Source organism: Trichechus manatus, unplaced genomic scaffold (genome assembly GCF_000243295.1).
Source record: "Trichechus manatus latirostris isolate Lorelei unplaced genomic scaffold, TriManLat1.0 scaffold00011, whole genome shotgun sequence".
Taxonomy (NCBI): domain Eukaryota; kingdom Metazoa; phylum Chordata; class Mammalia; order Sirenia; family Trichechidae; genus Trichechus; species Trichechus manatus.
Genome location: NW_004443947.1, coordinates 21807494 through 21833754, shown reverse-complemented (window position 1 = coordinate 21833754; position 26261 = coordinate 21807494). Strand labels below are relative to the sequence as shown.

The following is a 26261-nucleotide window of genomic DNA, read 5'->3' as shown; positions in this document are numbered from 1 at the left end:
CTGATTTCCAAAATGTTAACACATTTTTAAATGCCACCACGGAAGCGGGGAAATGTACTTATCTTGGCCACTCTTGCATGAGACGCAAGGAGCTGTTAAACCATCGTCTGCGCAGGGGCAGCCACGCTTCCTTGCACGTTTGGGTTTAATCCTATAAATAAATGTCGTGCTTTGTCTGAAACACACCCCTGAAAAAGGCCACCTGGAAAACCTGCCCCCTCTGCATCCACTGCCTACAACTGCAGCCCCGGAGGCATCTTACAGCATTCCCTGCTTTGGGGGGAGCTGGTGGGGGTAGCTTCCCCAGGCAGGAAGGCAGCTCATTAGTTCATCCTGTCTACCAGAAGGGATTAAGGCTGCTTTCAAGGTTCCAAAACCTCCAACAGGGGCTGACCCCTTGCCGCTCCCCCTACCCTGCTGTCAAAAAGAAGTTGCTTCTTCGAAGCAACAGTTGCTAAGTAATCAAATAAGGGGGGAGTGGGAGGAGTGAGGGGTGAGTGGTAGGGGTGAGAGGGGTTTATTAGGAGAAAACAGGCCTATCCTGAGGCTCCGGGTGCAAGTACCAGGGAGGCAATAGCTTTTATTGCAATCTGCCCTAAGAGATGGGGCTATCGATTTCTGGCTTAAGGAGCCCTAAAAGCTATTGGTCTGAGAACTCATTCCTCATCTGTGCATCCTAGACAGAGCAAAGCAGGGACATGGAATGCAGATGCACTCCCCGCTGGGGACACAGCAGAAAAGCCACACATGGACATTGGTGAGGGGCCAGGCTGGAGAAGAGACCCTACTTCTCTTTTGATAGTTTGTCACCCAGGAGAAGAGTGGCTCCAAAGGCTCCCGGAAATTAAGTTCAACTTAAGAAAAAAGGGTTCTCATTAGCTGTTAGCTGAGTTAAACCACTGCAGGGCAATTTAGCGCTACCTATCAAAATCTTAAATCACACACTTTTTGACAAAAACAATTCCACCTCTAGGAATTTATCTTGCAGACAGACTCACATACGTGTGCAAAGATATGAGGTAAAGAACAGTTGCTGTCATACTGCTTACAGCAGTGGAAAACAAATGGATAATCTGAATGCCCATTGATAGAGGAATCATTAAATAATGCCAGTGCATCTGTAATATGGAGGACTCCGCAGTCAATAAAAAGAATCAGGGAAATCCACGTGGACTGACATGGGAAGATGTTTCCTAACGTACTATGAAGAAAGCAGGTTTAGCGTGACCTCACTTGCGTCAATTATATTTGTATATGCACAGGATATTTCCAGAAAAATATACTAGATCCTCCCCTCCCTCACCAGTGGCTGTGATATTTCAGAAGTAGACCACCAGGCCTTTCTTACAAGGTGCCTCTGGATGGATTCAAACCACTAACCTTTGGATTAGTAGCAGATCACTTAACTGTTTGCACCATCCAAGGACTCCTAGATCCATTTTGGAAGAAGACATAAGAAACTGTTCCTAACACTTATACACTGTTGGCGGGAATGTAAAATGGTACAATCACTTTGGAAATCAATTTGGCACTTCCTTAAAAAGCTAGAAATAGACGTGCCATAAGATCCAGCAATCTCACTCTTTGGAATATAACCTAGAGAAATAAGAGCCGTCACACAAATAGATATATGCACACCCACGTTCACTGCAGCACTGTTCACGATAGCAAAAAGATGGGAACAACCTACGTGCCCATTGATGGACGAATGGATAAACAAATTATGGTATATTCACACAATGGAATACTATGCAATGATAAAGAACAACTATGAAGCCGTGAAACATAACATGGAGGAATCTGGAGAGCATTATGCTGAGTGAATTTATTTAGTCACAGAAGGACAAATATTGTATAAGATCGCTATTATAAGAATTCAAGAAAAGGTTTAAACACAGACCGTTACGAGGGTGGGGAGGGAAGGAGAGGGGTATTCAATAACTAGAAAGTAGATAAGAATCTTAGGTGAAGGGAAGGACAACAAACACTACAGGGGAATTCAGCACAACTGGACTAAACCAAAAGCTAAGAAGTTTCCCGAATACAACCAAACACTTTGAGGGACAGAGTAGAAGGGGCAGGGGTCTGGGGACAAAGCTTTCAGGGGACATCTAGGTCAACTGGCAAAACAAAGTTTATTAAGAAAATGTTCTGCATCCCACTTTGGTGAATGGCATCTGGGGTCTTAAAAGCTAGTAGACAGCCGTCTAAGATGCATCAATTGGTCCCAACCCACCTGGAGTAAAGGAGAATGAACACCAAAGACAAAAGGAAAATATTAGCCCAAGAGACAGAAAGGGCCATGTAAACCAGAGACTTCATCAGCCTGAGACCAGAAGAACTAGATGGTGCCCGGCTACCCCCAATGACCACCCTGACACGGAACACAACAAAGAGTCCCTGATGAAGCAGGAGAAAAGCAGGGCACAGAACTCAAATTCTAGTAAAAAGATCAGACTTAATGGTTTGACTGAGACTGGAGGGACCTTGGAAGATGTGGCCCCCGGACTCTCTGTTAGCTCAAAACTAAAACCATTCCTAAGGCCAACTCTTCAGGCAAAGATTTGACTGGACTATGGGACATAAATTTTACTTGTGAAGAGTGTTTACTTCTTAGCTCAAGTAGACACATGAGATTAAATGGGTAGCTCCTATCCGGAGGCGAGATGAGAAGGCAGAGAAAGGGTCAGGACCTGGTTGAACGGACACAGGAAATCCGGGATGGAAAGAAGGACCGTGCTGTCACAGTACAAGGAGAGCAATTAGGGTCACATAAAAATGTGTGCATAAATTTTTGTATCAGAGACTAACTTGAATTGTAAACTTTCTCTTAAAGCACAATAAAACAAACAAACAACTGTTCTCAGAAGTTACCTCTGGAGAGCAGGATGGGCAGATTTTTATTTTATTCTTTGAAAACTCATTTTACAAGTGAGTAGACCATTTGTGGTGCAATGGTTAAGCGCTCAGCTACTAACCAAAAGACTGGCAGTTTGAACCCATCCAGCCACTCAATGGGAGAAAGACCTGGCAATCTGCTCTTGTAAAGATTACAGCCTAGAAAATGCTATGGGGCAGTTCTACTCTGTCACAAGAGGTCGCTATGAGTCAGAATCAACTCAATGGCACTTAATGATAACAGACCACTTCTTAAAAAAAAAATAATAAAGCCCTACAGTAAGGAGCTGGGCCTTTCTACAGGTAAGTGCCTCGCAACACAAAAGACTCATCTGGGCTGAGGCACCCTCACCTGCAGAAAAGCCACCTGGCCCCCCTTCTGCTTGACACTTCTTTCTCCTGGGGAGGAGGATGGGGGACCCAGAGATGAAGGCCTGCATGAGGAGTTGGCCTCTCCCACAAAAACCAGAAGTCAGAAATTAATCCAAGAAACAGATGGACTTGTCGTCCCTGCTGTGTTTGAGGAAACGGTCCACTGCTTTCCACTCACCAGACACCGTCAGCCAGGGCCAGCAGCACTCACAGTCCAGAGAAAATCAATCCTTCACTGTTTTCCCAGAGTGGGGGTGGGTGCGGAAGTGGCAATGAAAGAAAACAGGAGTTTGCAAAGAGAAAGTACCATGGAATTGGGATTAGATGGGGGGAAAAAGAAAGGAAAAGGGGAGAATCTGGCAATTTTGCTTCCTGGGCAGTTTATATGGGTATAATCTATGATTCATTTTTTTCCCCTGTAAATGAACATATGTCCCAATTATGAAAACACGTAGGTACATATGGGTCTAGAAGGACACATGCCAAATTGTGGGAATAAGACTGTGGGTTTAGGGGGAAACCCACCAGCTGCTCTGTAGGAGAAAGATGTAGCAATCTGCTTCTGTGAAGATTTACAGCCTTGGAAACCCTATGGGGCAGCTCTACTCTGTCCTATAGGGTCACTAGGAGTTGTAATAAACTCTATGGCAATGGGTTTGGTTTTTTGGTTTAGGTACTTCTGTATCTCTTGAATTTTTAAAAATGAAGATATATCTTGTATGTCTATCATAATCATAAAATCTATATATTCATTTTAAAAAAGTTAAAAAAAAAAAAAAGAAGAAGAAAACACATGGAATTCCAGCACCCCAAAACAACCGGTACCACACCTGGCTGAATGCTGTCCTGGGTGGGCAGACGAGGGGAAAGAAGGGAACAGCAAAATCACAAGTCTCCAATCTATCTGTGTAGCCCCAAACTCCAAATCTCCTTCATTAGGTCTTACATTTGGGCCACAATATCCTAGCAAAAGGAGTCCCTAGGTGGTGCGAATGGTTAACATACTCAGCTGCTAACCCCAAAGTTGGAAGCTCGAGTCCACTCACAGGTGCTTCAGAAGAAAGGCCTGGTGATCTACTTCCAAAAAAAATCAGCCATTGAAAACCCTATGGAGCACAGTTCTATTCTGACATACATGGGGTTGTCATGAGTTGGAATAGACTCCATGGCAACTGGTTACCCCGGCAAAAAGGCTGTGGCCACTGGTCACTCCTCTTGCCTTTCTGGCTTTCCTTCCTATCCTCCACCTCCGGGCTGAGAACTCAACAGCCCACTCATCTCCCAGTAGCATCAACTAGGCAAAAGCAAAACTCCAAGCTGTGTGATCCCAGGCAAATTACTCAGCTTCTCTGAACCTATAAAGTAGGAAGGTGGCAAACATGACCACACAGACTGGTCACAGGATTCCATCTGATGTGTGTAAAGTGCTTGGCCTAGGGTTGGGGGTAGAGAAAGGGGCCAGAGAGGAAAGAAGTGCAGCAGCTATGATGCCGAGGATTATGGCTTGTGGTGAGATCGAGGTACCTGGAGGTCATGCAGTCTCTGTGTGGTCAAATCATCTTTTTAATTAAACAACAACAAAAAGGCAGTTGAGGGGGGTATTATATAAAAAAGACGGAAGATTAAAGAAGAGGTGGCTCTATCTTGAGTTCATTATTGTACCTTGTATTAGGGAAGAAAGGCCTCGCAATCTACTTCTGAAAATCAGCCAATGAAAAGCCTATGGAAGTGGAACAACCAGAATGCAATTAAAGAGAATGTTAACACAGTGTGAAAAATGTAACTTATGTCGCTGAACAATCTGAGTAGAAATTGTCAAACGGGAACCAAATTTGCTATGTAAACTTCCACCAAAAACGCAATAAAATTAAAAAAGAAAACAAAAAACCTATGGCTCACAATGGTCCACTCCATAACCAATCATGGGGATGGAGCAGACCAGGCAGCGTTTTGTTCCATTGAGCATGGGGGTCACCACAAGCAGGGGCCCGACTTGACAGCAGCTAAACAACCTGTGTTAAGGTAGGAGATGCAAACAAGTAACTCGGTAACAGAGACAGAAAGGGCTGGCTCCTCCACATGTCCACTGTAGAATGACCTAGAAGCTTTTGTTTTTTTCTGCCTCCTCGTGAAGACCCAGGCCCTTTAGCGCTCCGTTTTTCATAAGAGCAGGAGGCTATTCAAAGATCTTGTTATGGACTGAATTTTGTCCCCCAAAAACATCCATCAACTTGGCTAGGCCATGACTCCCAGTATTGTGTGATTGTTCACCATTTTGTCATCTGATGTGATTTTCCTGTGTGCTGTAAATCCTACCTCTATGATGTTGATGAGGTGGGATTAGTGGCAGTTATACTAATGAGGAAGGACTCAGTCTACAAGATTAGACAGTGTCTTAAACCAATCTCTTTTGAGATGTAAAAGAGAGAAGCAAGCTACCATCAAGAAAGAAGAGCAGAAGCGCACATCCTTTGGACCTGAGGTCTCTGTGCTGAAAAGCAAAGAGTCCAGGCAAAGACTGACGACAAGGACCTTCCTCCAGAGCAGAGAGAGGGAGAAAGCTTTCCCCTGGAGTTGACGCACTGAATTCGGACTTCTAGCCCACTAGACCGTGTGACAGAATAAACTTCTGTTTGCTGAAGCCATCCACTTGTGGTATTTCTGTTATAGTAGGACAACAGATAACTAAGACAGACCCTTACGGGAAAACAGCTTTAAAAACCTGCAAACTGGCAAGTAGAGGCAAGAGGAACCTGCGGCTCTTCCTATTTGGGAATCATTTGGTACTGAATTAGCAGAACTCAAAACTCTCAAAGGCAAGGTGACCCCTTTGCACAGACAGTCGGCCTGGGGAGAGGGGAGACAGGGATGAATGCGCTTTCAAGTTGTCATGAAAACTTTTCTTTCCTTGCGCCTCCAGAGCATATGGCAGGTGCCCTGAACAGTCCACTCCTGCCGCCCGCCTGAGGCTGGCTGCGGCCCTTAGCGTGTGCGTGGGGGCATCTGCTGCCCATCTGAACGGCCCTCCCTCCGCCACAGTGGCAGCAACACAAAAGAGTATAGGGTGTATATTTCACGTCCCAGCTCTCCAGACAGATGCTCAGGGAGAGCCCCGTGGCCCCATGGAAATATAACTCCGCTGCCCCGACCAGGCCCCGATGCAGCCCACAGATCACAGACAGCAGCAGGCCAAAGGTCATGGCGCATGTTTCTCCTGGGCCGCCTGAAATGCGATGCCCATTTTATCCTTCACTGACATGAGTGTCTTGCAAGCCCGCATCTCTTCAGAAGAAAAGGAGCTGGATGCTGACTTGGGACTTTGAAATAGCAATAGGCCAGACTCCCAGCAAGACGGGGTCTTCTGTGTAACATGTGAAATCCAGCTGGCCCGAGGTAAAGAAAAGTCACAAATCGGGAGGCTGGAAACCCAAGCAGCCAAAGGGATGATAAACAACAATGGTGGAAGGTGCCAGGGTAGAAAACAAGACTAAATTCTGAAAATGCTGCTTCCTGCACTGGGTAATCATGCCCCTGGGGGGCTTCCTGGTAGCAGGCCAAGAGGAGGCAAAGCCACAGGAGAAAATGGGCACCACCTTCCTTTGCATTAGTAGGGTTCAGGAATTAGGATTCATGAAATGGGACAATGACATACTGTGAAGGAGAACGCAAAATTTGCTTGAAATTTTCAAAACAGCGACTCAAACAGATACTTGTACACCAATGTTCACTGCAGCACTATTTGCAATAGCCAAAAAGGGGAAACAACCCAAGTGGCCATCAATAGACAAATAAACAAAGTATGGTATATCCATACAATGGCATATTATTAAGCCATAAAGAAAGATGAAGTTCTGATACATGCTATGGCATGGATGAACCTTGAAAACATTACTCATAAAACATTATGAGTGACAGAAGTTAGACACAAAAGGATAAACAGTGTATGGTTCCACTTATATGAAATACCTGGAACAGGCAAATGCATTAAAGACAAAAATAGATTAGTGGTGAGCAGGGGTTGGGAGAGGGGGGTGCTGGACAGTTATTTGAAAAAAAAAAAAAAAAGAGCTCACTATAGAAATGTACAAATTAAATTTTAAAAGGACCAAAATAGGGGGAAGGATTATGATTAATAAGAATAAGGTGCTTCAGTGTTGAAGGCAAGAAATGATTTCTGACTGACTAGGTCAGGGACGACTTCTTGGAGGAGGCGGCCTTTGGGGTGGAAGGAGGCTGACATAGCTCTCCAAAAGCAGGGGAACAGCATGTGTAATGGCTTAGAGGCTGGATTTTTTTTTTTTAAAGGAATTTGACAATATCTCTTAAGAAAACTGATTGAATTTTAATGATAAAACACCAGATATCAGAGAAATTTCAGGATTGCAGCTGATGCCTTGGGCCCCAGCCATACTGGACACTTGACTCCTCTGTACTAATGGCAACCTGCAGACATACAGACACCCAGCTCTAAGGGACCCTTCACCCATTCATTTATTCCACAAATCATTTTTAGGTCTTACTATGCCCCAGGCTCCCTTTTCTCCCTGGAACTGTCTAGTCAGGGAGGTGGTGTTAATTAAAAGTATATGAAGCCATGGGACTATGTATTAGGGAGACATTATCTGCCCAGCGTAGTGGGGAAGGCTTTTGGGGGGATGTAGGATCTGAATAATGTTTAATCAGGACAAGGCAGGAGGGAGTAGGGAGCTGGAAACTCTCTGGGTAGAGGGAACAGCATGTGCAAAATTCTGAAACAGGAGGGGGCTTGGCCAGCGTGGCTGGAACCCAGAGACTGAAGAGGAGAGAGGCATCAGGCTAGGGAGACAGACCTTGAGGGTGCAGAAGTAGGTTCCATCTTTATTCTAAGGCTGTTGGTAAAGTACAGGGAGAATTATTTATTATTTATTTATTTATTGTTGTTGAAAATATACACAGCTAAACATAACACCAATTCAACAGTTTCTACATGTACAATTCAGTGACACTGATCATATTCTTCAAGTTGTGCAACCTTTCTCATCCTCTTTTTCCAAATTGTTCCTCACCATTAATATAACTCACTGTCCCCTAAGGTTCCTATCTAATCTTTTGAGTTGCTATTGTCAATTTGATCTCATATAGATAGATTTTGAAAGGGCACAATGTTTAAGGTACACATTCTTTACTAGTTAAGCTAAACTACTGTTTGGTTTTAAGAAGACTTCAGGGGATACTTTTGGTTTAAGGTTTAGAGATTATCTCAGGGCAAAAGTTTCCAGGGTTCATCAAGTCTCCATGGCTCCAGATATGGTGTATTCCATGAGACTCTGAAATTCTGTTTTGCATTTTCCCCCTTTTGATCAGGCTTCTCCTACAGGATCTTTGATCAAAATGTTCAGTAATGGTAGCAAGGCACCAGCCAGTTGTTTTGGTCTCATGGCAAAGGAGGCAGCTGTTCATGGAGGCAGTTAGCCACATATTCCATATCCTTCTCCTATTTCTGACTCTCCTTCTTCCTCTGTTGCTCTAGGCAAATAGATATCAATTGTCCACAAGGGGAATTTTCAGCAGCAGAGTACCATGGCAGATCACTTAAGCAGCAGAATATTAGCACAGTAATCCCTACCAAGCAGAGAGATGGTCAAAGTGATGCTGTGTTTTTTGTGAGGCCTCTTTGGAAGATGCAAACCACAAGAGGGCTGTGCCAAGGCCTGGTCCTGCTTGGGCCCAAATCAAGTAGCCTCATTTCTAAACACTTTCAGAAAAGTGGTTGCTGGGTTCCCCTCTCAGCACGTTCAGAGCCCCCATACCAGGAAGCAGGTGACATGGAGTTAAGTCAGGGATCTGGCATCATGCAATCCTGGATGCAAATGCTGTCTCTGCCATGTACTTGCTGGGTAACCCCAAGCAAGTTTCTTAACCTCTCTGTGCCTCAGTAAAATGGGGACACTAAGAACACCTGTTTCCTAGGGTCCCTGTGTGGATTAATTAAGATTCAGCTGCTAAAATCCTTAGCACTTAGCCTGGTGCATTATAGATGCTAAAAAAATATTTTAGTTATTAATATAGTCCACAAGGCTAAGAATGAACACAGAAGACGTACAAAAACCACTGAATGTAAAATGATTTGGGAGAACATGGCACACTGACGGGGAGGTGACAACACGGACAGGGGACTGGTTTTCCACTTACTTGCGAGGAGGAGGCAGGAGACCGCCACGGTGTACAGGTGCTTGGAAGTGGAGATGTTGTAACGATCCATGAAGTGGTCCAACAGGTAGACGGCCAGGTGCCGGGCTGCAGGGCACAGCCGGCAGTGGCTGCTCAGCAGGGTCAAGATGTCGACAAAGAACCGACGGCTCTTCAGGAGTGGAGAGTGGGCTCGGAAGGCAGGCAGCTTCAGTTCCTGCAGGACAGGTGGGCAGATGTGGGGTCAGGGCTGCCTCCCGAGAGAGTCAGATGTCCCAGGAGAGCGAGACGTCAAGACTTGCCTGCCGACTGGTTAGCAGGCAACGAACCCCTCTAGACCCTTGTCGGTTTACCTTCAAGTCCCAGGATGGCAGCCCCGCTATTCCAGAAACTCCTGGACTGTCTCCCAGCCACCCTCACCAAGCACAGGATCATCAAGTGATCAGGAGCTGTTCGGTTGAATTGGGTCCTCCAAAAAAACTATGTTGAAGTCTAACCTTCAGTGCCTGTGAATGCAACCTTATCTGGAAAGAAAATCTTTGCAGATGTAATTCGTCGCGTTCATACAGGATTATAGAGCGGGCCCTAAATCTAATGACTGGTGTCCTTATAAGACGAGGAGAGGACACACTGAGACACAGAGAGGAGAATGCCAGGTGAAGACGGAGGCAGAGATTGCAGTGATGCATCTACAAGCCAAGAAATGCTGGCAACACTGGTAGCTAGGAGAGACATGGAACAGATCTCCTCCAGAGCCTTCAGAGACGGCATCGCTCTGCCACCACCTTGATTTAGAACTTCTAGCCTCCAGAGCTGTAAGAGAATGAGTTTCTGTTGTTTTAAGCCACCCAGTTTCTGGTATTTTGTTAGGGCAGTCCTAGGAGAATACAGGGGCCTACATGATTATAGAGAACCGGCTCTGAAGAAGCCAGTTATCCACAGCTGAAAGCTTTGCTATTTGAGATACCACCACCAGCTGCCTTCATGTTGACTGACTCATGGCAACGCCATGTGTGTCAGAGTAGAACTGTGTTCCTTAGGGTTTTCAATGGCTGATTTTTGGAAGCAGATTGCCAGGCCTTTCTTCTGAAGCACCTCTTAGTGAACTCAAACCTGCAACTTAACAGTCGAGCACACTTACCATTTGCACCACCCAGGGACTCCTTCTCCTCAGTAGCTGATGATTAAATGACAACTGTATGCAAAGCACCTAGTACACAGCCACCTCCCAAGGTCCATGGCTTAACTCCCTCTGTGAGTGGGATTGTGAGAGTTTTCTGGAAAAAATTCAATCTAAAAAAGACTGAAATACTAGCATAAGAAACTCCCAAATACCCTTTGTCTAGATTCACCAATTGTTGACTTTGGCCTTCTCTCTCTCTACACACACACACACTTTTTTCTGAAAGTAAGTTGTAGACATTGTGATACTTTCCCCATGAGGAGACTTTTAGTAATACATAAAAAACCAAACCAAATCTGTTGCTGTCAAGTCTACTCCGACTCATAGCAACTCTATAGGACAGAGCAGAACTGCCCCATAGAGTTTCCAAGGAGCGCCTGGTGGATTTGAATGGCCGACCTTTTGGTTAGCAGCCGTAGCACTTAACCACTACGCCACTAGGGTTTCCTAGTAATACATACGCTACCATATTATCTGAATTTATTTGACTGACACAAGAAAAGCCAACAGCAAAAACCAAACCAATAAATATTTTTATGATGGAACACATTTTCTTAAATATCTACCACATTTACAATTTAACTGAAGTACACCAGAAGCTGTTAAGGAAATGTGTTAGCCACATTTTGTCAAATACGAAATTAAAGAGAAGCAAATCTGGGGGAAAAGCAGGAAAGGAGAAGTCGGCAGACAAGGAAACGTGAGAATTCACTAATCTGACAGATTCCTTGGGGATGAGATTAAAACAAATCGGAGACACTCTTCTGTATAACGTCTTTAACCCTAGGGCTTTGTGTAACTAGCAACAGTTCTGGGACTGGAAGGAGAGATCTGTTTTTTCTTTCATTCATTTGTTTGTTCATTCATTCATTCACTCATTTAAGAGATATTAATTAATTCATTTCACTCAGTAAGTATTAAGTACCTTCTATAGGCTAGGCATTATTCTAGGGACTAGGGTACCTTGAATAAGATAGACACAGATCTAAATGAAGAGTTACAACTCTAAAACACTTAGAAAACAGGAATGAATCTTTGTGCCCTTGCATTAGGCAACTGGTTTCTTAGATATGACTCCAAAAGCAGAAGAAACAAAAGCAAAAATAAACTGACTTAAAAATTTAAAACCTTTGTGCTTCAAAGGACATCATCAAGAAAGTGAAGACAACTCACAAAACAAAATATTTGGAAATCATATATCTGATAAGAGACTTGTATTAGAATATATCTAAAAAGGCTTACAACTCAACAATAAAAAGACAGACAACCCGATTTAAAAACGGGCAAAGGACTGAATAGACATTTCTTCAAAGAAGACAGACAAATGGCCAGTGAGCATATGAAAAGATGCTCAACGTCACTGGTCATTAAACCAAAAAAAAAAAAAAAAAACCCAAACCCATTACCATCGAGTCAATTCCGGCTCATAACGACCCTACAGGACGGAATAAAACTGCCCCATAGAGTTTCCAAGGAGGACCTGGTGAATTCGAACTGCCAACCTTTTGGTTAGCAGACGTAGCTCTTAACCATTACACCATTAGGGTTTCCTCATTAGGAAAATGCAAATCAAAAACACAATGAAATACCATTGCACATTCACTAAGATGGCTGAAAACAAAAATAAGACCCCAGATATTAACAAGTGTTAGTGAGGATGTGGAGAAATTGGGACTCTCATAAATTGTTGACAGGAATGTAAAATGGTGCAGCCACTTTGGAAAACTGAAAAACAGCTTGGCACTTACTATACAATCCAGCAATTCCACTCTCTGGCATATACCGAAGAGAAGCGAAACATGTTCACACAAAAAGCTGTACACGGATGTTCATAACAGCATTATTCACAGTAGCCAAATAGTGGAAACAACCCAAATGTCCATCAATAGATGAATAAACTAAATGTGGTATATACATCCAATGGATTATTACTCAGACATAAAAAGGAATGAAGTACTGATACATGCTACAACACGAAGGAAGCTTGAAAACATATTCAATGGAAGAAGCCAGACACAAAAGATCACATATATATTATTCCATTTACAGGAAATTACATGCAGATCCATAGAGACATAAAGCAGATTAGCAGTTGCCAAGGGCTGGGGAGAGAGGGGAATAGACAGTGACTGTTTAATGGGTATGAGATTTCCATCTGGAGTGATAAAAAGTTCTGGAACAAGATAGTGGTGATAGCTGTACAACATGGTGAATGCACTTAATGCCACTGAATTGTATACTTTAAAATGCTTACAATGGTAAATTTTATGTCTATTTTAGAAATGAAGTCCTGATTCATGCTATAACATGGATAAACCTTGAAAACATTATGCTAAATGAAAGATGCTAGTCAAGGCCACATATTGTACAATTCCATTTTTATGAGGTCTCTGGAATAGGCAAATCCAATAGAAAGAGAAAGCAGATGAGTGGTTGCCAGGGGCTGGGGAGAGGAAGGAATGGGGAGTGATTACTAATGGATATGGGATTTCTTTTGGGAGTGATCAAAATGTTCTAAAATTAGACAGTGGTGATAGTTTCACAACTGTGAATATACTAAAAATAATTGAGTTGTACACTATAAAAGGGTGAATTTTATAGTATGTGAATTATATCTCAATAAAGCTGTTAGTAAAAAAAAAAAAGATAAGACACACTGGCCACCCTCATGGAGTTAATAGTCCAGTAAGAGAGAGATGGAGATCAAATAAGACAATAAAGAGTCCTCAAAGGTGATAAACACCAAGAAGGAAAGCTATAGGGCACTGTGAAAGTCTGCATCTCTTCTAAGGGAAGGTGGAGCCTTCCCTCTGGGAGCTTGAGGTGAGATTTCACACTGTATGACCCCTTCTCTTTCCCCAGGGAGTCTCCAGGCCAGGACTCCACTGTCTTGGAAGCCCTAGAGCCCTGCTGATGGGAAGTACTCCAAGGTGGAATAAATTATTTTGTCTCCCTTATGTTTATATACGAAGATACTGAGTTTGAACAACTTTTTGTTCTGTTATATAACGTGGGCTGAAGCTCCTCCCAGCAGCGTCCCCTCCTTCCAGCAGCCCCCACAAGACTGCAGGCTGCTTGGGTATTTCCTCTAAGTACAGGGCTGAAATTCAGGCTTTTGACAAGAAGCCAGCCACAATCACAGATCCTTGGTGTCCCGCAGCCAGCAGCTGCTGCAAATTACCCAAGTGACCTTTAGCCCAGGCCACAGTGCCCTCATCAAAACAGTTCGAAGCCCCCAAACACAACAAGTCAGATATGCAAGGTCCTGACTTTCCTCCTCCTCAACTCAGCCAAGCACAACTCCTTCTGGATTCTCCCTTGTACGCCATGCTGAACGTCTGTCCCTCTGCACACTTTCCTGGGAAGAAGGTCCATAGCTCCAAACAGATTCTTGAAGGAAGCCATGGTGCATAAACGCTAAGCGCTGCTGGACTGGGCAGCAATACGTGTAAAGAAGAAGTAAGGCTTCTTGGAAAAGGAAAATCTCAAGGGTGGGCAGCATTTGTGAAAGCTGTTTGGGATACTCTTCACCCCTATTTCTGCTCATCCCTCAGATACTTGTTTCAATGTCACATCCTAAGAGTAAAGGACTAAGGTGTGCCTGACCCAAGCCTTTGGGTTGGTGTTGGCAAAGAATATTGAATATACCATGGACTGCCAAAAGAACGAACAAATCTGTCTTGGACAAAGTACAGCCAGAATGCTCCTTAGAAGAAAAGATGGCGAGACTATGTCTCATATACTTTGGACGTGTTATCAGGAGGGATCAGTCCCTGGAGAAGGACATCATGCTTGGTAAAGTAGATGGTCAGTGAAAAAGAGGAAGACCCTCAACAAGATGGACTGACACAGTGGCTGCAACAATGGGCTCGAGCATAACAACGATTGTGAGGATGGCTCAGGACCGGGCAGTGGTTCGTTCTGTTGTACATAGGGTCACTGTGAGTCAGAATGGACTCAAAAGCACCTAACGATAACATTAACAAGAGTGAAAGTCCCTAGGTGGTGCAAACAGTTAACGCTTGGCCGCTAACCAAAAGGTTGGTGGTTTGAATCCACTCAGAGGTGCCTCGGAAGAAATTCCTGGTGATTTACTTCTGAAAATTAGCCATTGAAAACCCTATGGAGCACAGTTCTATTCTGATACGCATGGGGTCACCATAAGTCAGAATCAACTTGAGGGCAAGTAGTGTCCTAAGAGTGGCCTTCCCAGATCCCCCATCATTCCAAATTAGGTCCCCTTTATTCTCTCTCCTAGCACATGTTCTTCCCAGCCAAATATTTAATTTATGTGTCTCTTCCTGCTAAACTCGAGGCTCCAGGGAGCAAGGGCCATGTCTATTTTGCTCACACTGCTGGCCCAGTGCCCAGTATAGTGTCTGGCACAGAGGTAGGTGCTGAAAAAACATCCACTGAGTAAAAAAAAGAACAACAACAAAAAAAGACATCCTTCTCTGCCAAACAACCCCCTCGCCCCGCATATGCGGGAGCAGCTTGGCACAGGCTGTGAAGCCAGGCAGTTGTGGGTTAGAATCTCATCTTCACTATTTACCAACCTCAGGCATGTGAATTCTGAACCTCAGTGTCCTCATCTGAAAAATGGGGTCACGCTGCGTAAATGTAAAGCATCTGGTAAGGTAAAGCACTTAATAGCAACTCAACAGCGTCAGTGCCCTTCCCCTTAAGCTGGGCAACCAACCTTCAGAGAGAAGTTGAGTTTACCTGCCTCCATCAAAGGCTCTTTGTCCAGGAACCTGCCTTGAGTACCATGAGGTAAAGCTTTCTACTTTAGGGTTTGTGGCTATGGCCGGGGAGACTTGTTAGGAAAGGACACCTGCCTAGCAGTGCGTCCTTCATTCCGAATCTCTAGTTGCCATCAAGTCGACTCTATGGTGACCCCCTGCATGTGAGAGTAGAACTATGCTCCACAGGGTTTTCAATGGCTGATTTTTCAGAAGTAGATTGCCAGGCCTTTCTTCTACGGTGCCTCTGAATGGACTAAAACCTCCAACCTTTCTGTTAGCAGCCGAGTGAGTTAACCGTTTGCACCACCCGGGGACTCTGTGTCCTCCACTTTGTTGTTGTTAGTTGTTGTGAGTCAACTACTAGCTGAAAGGTTGGCGGTTCAAACCCACCCAGAGATGTCTCAGGAGACAGGCCTGGTGATCTACTTCTGAAAGGTCACAGCCTTGAAAATCCTATGCAGCAGTTCTACTCTGCACACATGGGGTCACCAAGTGTCCTCCACAAAGCCCCCCAGACAAATTGGAATTAGCAGTCCTGAGCTTCTGCTTCTTTCTATCACCCACAGAAGGGCGATTCTTTGGCACATAACCAACCACATGGGACTCCAGCATGCTTATCCTGTTTAGTTTGAGAGTCTGGCTGATTATATCCCTAACCCAACTGGGGTAGGGGAAGAGGCATTCATTACAAGGGCACTGCTCTAAGGAACTGCATTCCTCCCTAAGCACTCTTGACCTGAGTCTGCTGGAAGGCCACTGCAGCCCTGGTGCACGAAGCCAGCCCCTTCTGCTGAGCGGTCTGGATTCCAGAAACAAAAGCAGCCTTCGTGGAGCGGCGTGTAAAGCTCTCTCTGGATTAGACAGGCACTTGGCAAGCGCTCAGCAGCCAGTACAGGTGGGCAGGCAGCAAGAACCCAAGCAGGCAGGATGACTGTCCCCTCAGTGGGCCTGGCAGGGCCAGGGGCAGCATCAGTGGGGCCAGCAGAAAGGCTGGGGGTGGGGGGAGGATGGACAGATAAAGGGGGGAGGAGGGACAGTCAGAGGCTTCCTGACAACTCCCCTCTCCTCCACCGGCTTACCAGCTGCCGGCCCTTTATCACCTGAGCCAGACAGGGAAGCAACTCTCCCATAGGTATGTCTAAAAATGAGTAGATGAGCAAGCAGGGGCACGGGGAGAAGCGGCTGTGATGGAGTTAACAAAAAAATCCACCTTACAAAAACCTGCTTCTGTAATCATAGTTCATTTTACTTTTGTTTTAAATAATAACTACCCAAAAAAAACCCAAACCCGTTGCCATCGAGTCGATTCCGACTCATAGTGACCCCACAGGACAGAGTAGAACTGCTCCATAGGGCTTCCAAGGAGCAGCTGGTGGATTTGAACTGCTGACCTTTTGGTTAGCAGTTGAGCTCTTAACCACTGTGCCACCAGGGCTCCAAATAACAACTACAAGCTAGAACAAAAACGAACAAACTGAATTGTACTGTATGTAGTTGCACTACAACAGATTCTTACCATCCCCAGAGATTGTAAGTGGTCACTATTGACATTTTTTTAAATTCCCTTGACTCAAGATAGCTAACTTCATTTTCAGAACTGTTTTAAACCTTTGTGTGCTGGTTTATAAAGTACTGTGTGTAACCCGTGTTGCTTTCTTGATATCAGACTGTTTTCCGTGGTTGGTTAGAATATGTTTTGTTTTCATGTTTATACTGGCATGTTTAGATGTCGGGTTAAGTCTTCTGAAGATGAAGTTCCGCCATTTTGTATCAAACAGCACTACGAGTGTCTGTCACTTTCCATGCGTAAGTTTAGTGAGATGTTATATGTAAGATCTGATTTGCTAGTTCTTCCTTGTAGAGTTATAAATGGAAAGATTACACTATCTGATTAACAGTTTCTTCATACTACACTGGCTTTTATTTTTCAATATTCAGTGTATAACAGTGTTATTAATTACTGCATGTCAGTTTGAAAAAAATGGAGAGAAGATGGAAGAGGGTTGACTTGTGTCCCCCAAAATGATATGTTCAAGTCCTAATCCCCGATACCTGTGAATGTGAACCATATTTGGAAATAAGGTCTTAGCAGATGTAATCAAGTTCTTAAAATGAGGTCATACTGGTTTAGGGTGGGCTCTAAATTCAATGACTGGTGTCTTCATAAGAGAAACAAACAAACAAAAAACAAAACCCACTGCTGTCAAGTCGATTCCGACACATAGCGACCCTAGAGGACAGAGTAGAACTGCCCCATAGGGTTTCTAAGAAGCAGCTGGCGGATTTGGATTCAAACTGCTGACCTTTTGGTTAGTAGCCGAGCCACCGCGCCACCAGGGAAGGGAAATTTGGACACAGAGCCACGCACAGCGAAGAAGGCAGAGATTGGACAAGGAAGGCCAAAGATTGCTGGAAGTCACCAGAAGCTAAGAGTAAAGATCTTCCCCTTGAGCCTTCAGTGGCAGTACGGTCCCGCCAACACCTTGATTTGAGACTTCTGGCCTCCACAACTGTGGAAGAACAAATTTTCATTGTTGTACGCCACCCATTTGGTGGTATGTTGTTAAAGCAGTCCTAGGAAATGAATACAGAGGGGCTAGAAACTCACTGTATTAAGATTCAGCTCAAAATTTATTCCCGATTATTCCCTGGCCACCCTGCATTATCCCTTTAACAAAACCAGCCCACTAACAATACCAATATTTCTAATATTTATTATGCCCAGCCTTGCGATTAGTATCACTTCTATCTCACAACCTTCTGAGACGCTTCCCCAACAAGATATAAAGCCCTCGCAAGGCCTACTTAGAAGTAATTTTTTTTCTTTTCTTTTTACTGATTATAAATTGGTTTACTGACCAGTTAAAAAAAGTAGAAAAGTATACCAATATCACTTATAATCCCTCATTCAGAGATTGTTGTTGTTAGGTGTCATCAAGTCAGCTCTGACTCACAGCGACCCTATGTACAATAGAACAAAACACTGCCTGGTTCTGCACCATCCTTACAATCCTTGCTAAGTTTCAGCCCACTGTTGCAGCCACGGTGTCAGTCTATTTCATTGAAGGTCTCCCTTTTTTTCGCTGACCCTCTATTTTACCAAGCATGAAGTCTTTCTCCTGTGACTGGTCCCTCCTGAGGACATGTCCAAAAAGTAAGTGAGATGAAGTCTCGCCATCCTCGCTTCTAGGCGCATTCCACCTGTACTTCTTCCAAGACAGATTTGTTCGTTCTTCTGGCAGTTTGTGGTCTATTCAATATTCTTCAGCAACGTCACAATTTGAACGAGTCAATTCTTCTTCGGTCTTCCTTTCTCATTGTCCAGCTTTTGCGTGCACATGAGATGACTGAAAATACCATAGCTTGGGTCAGGTGCACCTTAGTCTTCAAATTGACATCTTTAGTTTTTAATATTTTAAAGAGGTCTTTTGCAGCAGATTTGCCCAGTGCAATACATTGTCTGATTTCTTGACCACTACTTCCATGGGCGTTGACTGTGGATCCAAGAAGAACGAAATCCTTAACAACTTCAATTTCTTCACCATATATCATGATGTTATTTATTGGTCCAGTTGTAAGGATTTTTGTTTTATGTTCAGGTGTAATCCATATTGAAGTCTGTAGAATTTTACCTTCATCTGTAACTGCTTCAAGTCGTCTTCACTTTCAGCAAGCAAGGTTGTATCATCTACATATCTCAAGTTGTTAATGAGTCTTCCTACGATCTTGACGTCATGTTCTTCTTCATATAGTTTAGCTTCTCCAACTTTTGCTCAGCACACAAACTGAATAAGTATGGTGAAAGGATATAACTCTGATGCACATCTTTTCTGATTTTAAACCATTCACTATCCCCTTGTTCTGTTCGAACGAGTGCCTCTTGATCCATGTACACATTCCACATGAACACGACTAAGTGTTCTGGAATGCCCATTCTTCACAATATTACCCATAATTGTTATGATCCACACAGTTGAACGCCTTCACATAGTTGATAAAACACAGGTAAACGTCTTTCTGGGATCTCTGCTTTTGGCCAAGATTCATCTGACATCAGCAATGAATGATATCCCTCATTCCACATCCTCTTGAATGAACTGGGCTGGAACTTCCGGCAGTGCCCTGTGGATGTACGGCTGGCTGCAGCTAATTTTTAAGTATTGTCAGCAAAACTTTGCAAGCAGGGAGTACTAATGATATTGCTTGCTAATTTCCTCATTCTGTTTGACTGCGTTTCTTCGGAATGGGCATGAATGTAATCATTCAGAGATAAGTACTATTAGTCACCAGTTAAGCCCCTGACTGCCAGCTGAAAGGTTGGCGATTCTAACCCTTCCAGAGGTGCCTCGGCAAACAGGCCTGGCGATCTGCTTCTGAAAGGTCACAGCCTTGTAAACCCTACTGAGCCCAGTTCTACTCAGCACACACGGGTCATCATGCGTTGGAATTGACTCAATGGCAACTAACAACAACAATAATCATCAATAATCAGATGTGTCCTGTGCAAACTTTCATAAAAAGGGAATCATAAGCTCCATCTGAAGGCACTGGTAGTTCAGTGCCCAGGTTCACTTCCCAGCCAATGCACTTCATATGCAGCCACTACCCCCATCTGTCAGTGGAGGCTTTTGTATTGCTATGATGCTGAATAGCTTTCAGTGGAGCTTCCAGATTAAGATGGACTAGGAAGAAAAGCCTGGCGATCCACTTCAGAAATCAGTCAATGAAAACGCTGTGGATCATAATGGTCCAACGCGTAACCAATCATGAGAATGGCTCAGGAAGGGGCAGCGTTTCATCCCACCGAGCATGGGGACACCACGAGTTGAAAGCCAACTCAACAGCAGCTAACACCAACAACAATCTCCAACTGCTCCCCACTCCCCCTTCAGAGAGCACTGAAAGGATATTTTTAGTGGCCACAAAGAGGTTCATTGTAAGTTGATGCCAGGACTTCACCAAGCTCCCATCTGGGGCATTTAGGCTGTCTTTCTTCCTTCAGGCTTCTGTTCTGGCCATTCCCCAAGAGAGGCCTTTCCTGACCCCCTATCATCCAGCACCCTATGTGCCTCCCTCACTGAGCTAGCACAATCAGCAATCACTCTTTACTGATCTGTTTCCATGTTCATTAACTGCCCCCTGCCCCCCCAGAACAGGATCTCCATGAGGGAAGGAGCCACATCTCTCTCTTCACCTTGGCTATATCCAAATTCCTGGCCCACGTAAGAGTTAATACGTATTTGCTGAATGAATGAATGCTCTGTTATAATGAACATAGGTGTGACCTGAACCAACATCAGCTAGGGGAATCCTTCCGCCCATGGTCTCCTTCCCCCGCAGGTCTCCCCTTCCTATCCCTGTACCTTCCCCTGGCCTACTGAGGGGGAAACCCCACTGCGCCAGCTCAAGGAAGGTCAGCATTTCTGAGGCCAGAGGGACTATTCTTGGGGTAAGGGAGGGGGGTGAAAAGACAGGCTTGACTGCTTTGGCAACCACCCTCCTTGCTGTCCAAGAGCTTTCTCTGGGGTTCTCAAGCAGAAAAGGGATCTTCTGAAAGGGAGAGTGCTCCAAGAAAGGCCAAGGACAAGTGTGTTACAGCCCAGAGGCCCTCACTGAACCCAGAGCAGCCAGTGTGTACAGAGGTAGCTGTGCTCGCTGTGCCACCTGGAAGGTTTCTGGAGATTCCAGGCAGTGAGGGTGGGCAAAGCACGTGTCTTATCTCCTGCTCCTTCCCCTGACCCACAGAGACACTGACTATGACAGAGGTGGCAAACAGTCTCTACACCTGTGCTGGGCTCAGAGGTACCTGGGGAGCCCCTAGTGCAGCCACACAGATCTCAGCCCACAGCCAGAACCACTGGGCAGAGGTTGCCCAAGACTGGCCTATCACCTCTGCAGGACAGACGGGGCGAAAAGTCAGTGTGTGCTCTGCACGCATGCTCTGACGGCATTCTGAGGCTAACCTCAGAGGGGTCTGAAGGTCGTATGCACTGTAAAAGTTCTCGCCTTCAGCATGGTTGGACAAAGGCCTGCTGCCACAGGTTTCTCACGTCAGGGAGGAAAGGAAGTCTTCATTTTTAGCACCTGGAGTCCTGCACTGCCTCATTTTCTAAATGCCTCACTGTTTCACTTCTCATTATTAACCCAGTCCTTTTTCAGCTCCCAGCTTAAAAGTTATTTTCTTAAAAGTGTGTTCCCTGGTCATGTTCCTGTCAAATACTCCCCAAGCACCTAGGACTTCCCATTCATTTATTTGTTCATTCATTCATTTTTACTGTCCTTCTTCCCTACTAGACTGTAACCATCAAGAGGGCAGAGACTGGGTTCGTCTTGTTCAGCTCTGTGACCCCAATACTTGACACGAAAGAGATACTCAATAATTATCAACACCCACAAATCTGAGGAATGGTAAATACTTGAGTTGAAAAGGTGAGGAAAAAAATGTATCCTGAGCATAGGTTGTATAAGACTATTCACCACAATAAGGGATTCTAAATACTCAAGAAAACTGGAGGGGAGGTACGAGAACCTGGAGGAGCTGAGCTTCAGGGGAAAGAGAAAGCTCTGTCATCTGCCTCAGTCTACCCAACAGCAATAGAGGTTGCCAAGGAAGAACCAGGTCAGTGTTCATGGATGATTCAGACCTACTAGAAGAATGGAACTATGCATCTATCAGTCATTTCAAGGGCAATGTTTCCCAAGGTGTGTCAGCGGCACACCAGTTCTAAGAAGAAAAGAATTCTGTGGGCCATGAGTTTGGAAAACAATGCACACTACCTTGCCCCTTCCTAAAAGGAAACATGTATTAGCTCATTAAAACCAAAGCCAAACAAACCCATTGCCATCAAGTTGACTCTAATGGAACTGCTCTGTATGGTTTTCTTGGCTGTGATCTTTTTCCCCATGGTGCCACTGGGTAGGTTCAAACTGTCAACCTTTACATTAGTAGACAAGTGCAAACTGTGACACCTAGGGACCTATATTAGAGTCCCTGAAAATGTTCTTCAGCAAAAAAAAGGTATTTAGCTTTGGGAATCTCTAGGTTAAATTTATCCACAGAACACCCCCCTTTTTGAGGGGCAGAGTAGTACCATCCTAGAGATCATGCTCTGGGAAATGGTGCTTTAGGATGCTGGTAGCTGGGGATGGGTACGTTGGGGAAAATTAAACTTCAGCATGTTTGTAAGGCAGGACTCTGGTGAAAATCCCTGGCTCAAAGCCTACTAATCTGACCATTCTAAGCCTAGAAATTTACTGAAAAGCTTGCTGAGATTAAGAACCACAGCTTCCGCTTCCACCTGCAGACCTGTCCTAGTAAGAATTTCCACAAAGCTGTGGCATTAGAATAGGCCTACAAGAGGCTGCCTGATGCCAGCTCAGGAAATGTCAAGCAGCCAAGTGCTGGGTGCCTTGCCTTAGGAGGTCCAGGGCATGGACCCAAGACTATAATTCCCCACCCCGGCCCCATCCTTTAATATATATGTGTATGTATGTACACACACACACACACAAGTACATGTACGTGCATATACATACACATATACAGACATATATGTACTCATGCACACACATACATTATACACATATGGAGTTCTTGGGTGGTACAAATGGTTAACACACGTAGCTGTTTGTTCAATTCTATCCAGAGGAACCTCAGCAGAAAAGCTTGGTGATCTGCTTCAGCCACTGAAAATCCAATGAGCACAGTTCTACTCTGACACACATGAGGTAGCCATGAGCTGGGAACAACTCAACAACTGGTTATACACATATATATACAACTCTTCCATGACCAATGGGATATACGGTTACCCACCAACATTTTCTGCCTCTCATGTTTCTTGGGAAGCTGTTTCCCTGGTTTTGGTGTGTTCTGCTGCAAGGTGGGGGTCTCTTTAAATGCGTGAAACTGAAGAAGCGGGAGCTGGTGCATCACTATGTACATGGGGTATTGTACTAGGTGTTGCATCCTGGAGGTGTGATTTTGCAAAACTTCTGTCTCTTTTGCCTTTTTTACTGGGAGATAAGCCTCATAAGTATTATTTCCTGGTTTCTGTGTGCTCCCGAGAATGTACTTCTCACGAGAATAAGTTATTCTTAGGCGCCATTCATTCTTAGTCCCCATTCATTCCCAAACGCCATTCACTGCGTCCAGTTGTTACAGCATCCCTGCTCGGCTGTAAGTCGCTGTCTTGCAATCTTCCAGGACTGCGTTTCCTGTTTCTGAGCTGTAAGTGCTAATTTAGCAATAAGGAAAATAGCATTGCAGTGGTAATTTTCAAAAGACATGAATTCCTGTAAGTTATTCTTAGGCACCATTCATTCTTAGGCGCCATTCATTGTTTACATGTGTAGCAGCATCCATGCTCAGCTGTGAGCTGTCCTGCAATCTTCTAGGACTGCTCTTCATGTTTCTGAGCTGTAAGTACTACTTTGGCAATAAGGAAGAACACGTTGTAGCGGTAATTTCCCTGAGATACAAATTCCTTTGGTTTTATTTATTTGGGCAGGAGGCTTGAATTAGGCAATTTGCTCCCCTTGTGTATTCTCACGTTTGTTTGGGGTATGCTATAGGTATTATCCTAGTTTTGCAGAACCAAAGATTATTTTTTTCCTGGAACATCCCTCTGTTTTAGAAATAGTAAAGAGATTTAGAAACCTCCAGAAAATTCTATGTTATTTATCTTCTCTACTCGACAATGAGGAGGACTCGGATGACGAGGGTGATGAGGGTGCCTTAGAAGAGCGTATTAGTCTTGTGGAATCAACAGCACATTCTGAAGGTAGGAACAACAACACTGACACAGTAGTAGCCACTCTACATCATGTTTCAAAATGTTTCACCAAATAAAGTAAAAAAGCTAAGATGAAACAATTTTACCTTGGCCTCATATCACCAGTATTTCCTACCTCCGGTATCCGGCAGTGCATATGTGTCCCACACAATATGTATCAAAGTTTGTACCTCATAACAAAACTTCAGAAAGGGTCCTTGAATAAGCATGCCTTCCATTAGTGAAAACACACAGAATCAACAAAAAAATTAAAAGGAAAAAATAATTCGGTCCTGAATACTCTGAAAGCTACTCATTTGCCAGACATTGTGCTAAGCATGTTCCATGCATTTTGTCATTTAATCCTCCCAACAGGCCCATAAGGTAGGGACCGAGTATCAGCATCCCAGTATTACAGATAAGGACAGCTCAGAGAGGTTAAGTAACTTGCTTAAGGTCACCCAGTTAATAAATGATGGATCTAAACCTGGGTCTTCTGACTCCAGTGCTCTCAACACTGTTTTGGGGTCTCCATGGGATAGTTTAGGTTTGGTTATCTTCCTCCTAAAACAATGTTTTATTTAACTGATTATAAAATGCTTGATCACTATAATAATTTTAGAAAATACAGACAAGCACAAAGAAAATTAAAATCACTACAATCCCACCAGCAGGAGATAAGCATGGTAGGTATGTGTATCAGTTAAGTGCCTTCTAGTCTTGCTTCTCAGCACACACACGCCCTCACTTCTCTCTCTCCTCAATTTAGGCTCTACACGCATTCACTCCGACCCAACACTTGTCCTCTTGAGGTGGGCGCTACCACTAACACCAGCACCCAGGGAACAGGCCCAGAAGAGCACTTGCCCAGGGTCACAATGCAGGTTGGTGGCAAATCCTGGATGCGTACATGGAGGAGCTGGCGGGGGTCTGGGGTGTGGCACTGCTGTGAGTGCCACAACCGCTTCATAAACAGCCTGAGTATGTGCTCCTGCACCAGCCACTGGGAGAAAACCACTCAGGGTCTCTGCCTCTGGGCTTCCCACTGTGCTCATCTTCACTGCTGCCAACTGCTGCCTCCCCGGAGGACCGGGCACCCCAGGGCTGGGCCAGCTGCTTGGGAAACAGCTAAAGCGGTTATGTCGGCTTAAGAACAAAAAGTAGCAGACATGAAGAAATACTGCATGCAACCAAGGTGACCAACAGGAAGTGGAAACTTGCAAATTTAAAGGAAGGAGAGAGAGAGAGAGAGAGAGAGGAAAGGAGGAAGGCTGGTTCTTCAGAGGCCTCAGCGCGGTGTGTACACACCATCGACCAGGAAGGCCCAGCAGGGCTGGAGGATCATCCTTCTTCCCCCTCCACCTCCATTGCTTCACAGAGCCCCAGCAGGTATTTTCGGTAAAGAATCAACATCTCTGCGGGGACACTATTTCAACATTCTTGAGAGGGAAGCTGGGGCACATGAAGACAACGCCATTAACAGGCCCCTCCTACTAAAGTCTGTCCTGTAGTTTCCTCCCAGCAGGAGGGAGGTCACGCCCCCACCACATTCCAATGGCCCCCCTGTACTCCTTGACAAGCTCCTCATCCTGAGTCCAGGATTTGCCACTAACCTGCAGAGCCACCAACTAGCCAGTATACTCTGTGCTGGGCCCTGTACCAGCTGCTGGGGCATCCAGCAGTGATCAGACATGCCTGCCTGCCCCTGCCTGGTTGCCCCTCCTACCCAAGCCCAAGTGCCTTCCAACACCCTCCACGGACAACATTCATAGCTTTTTTATCAAATGCCCCCAAGCTCTTTGCTTTAGCAAGCTTCTAACATAACCACATCCCTCACCCCTTCTAGGCTGGGGGTGTCCCTCACTCTCCTGGGCCCTCTGTTACATGGGGTCATGATGTGCTCTCCTCTTAAATGCTGGATTCTGTAACGGGTCCAATCCCTGGCTCTCCCCTCACAGCCCCAGCTCCCAGGTTCCCACTCCTCTGCTGTGGCTTCCAAAGTTCTTCACCCCAGACTTCAAGCTCCAGCCCTGGATTTCCAAATTCCTTCTTGTGAATTCTCCTGAGTATCTCAACCCTAATGAATACACTAAAGCAGGTTAGTAGGGTAACCACCACCCC

General features: G+C 44.8%; 1 protein-coding gene across 1 annotated transcript in view; it reads right to left on the bottom strand.

Moving 5' to 3' along the window:
• The window catches only part of CCNJL (cyclin J like), a 64023-nt gene that overhangs the window by 21264 nt on the left and 16498 nt on the right, over nt 1–26261 (bottom strand). The window contains exon 3 of the mRNA XM_012554120.2: nt 9442–9655. Coding sequence (XP_012409574.1) covers nt 9442–9655 — 214 coding nt within the window. The remainder of the gene's footprint in view (nt 1–9441; nt 9656–26261) is intronic.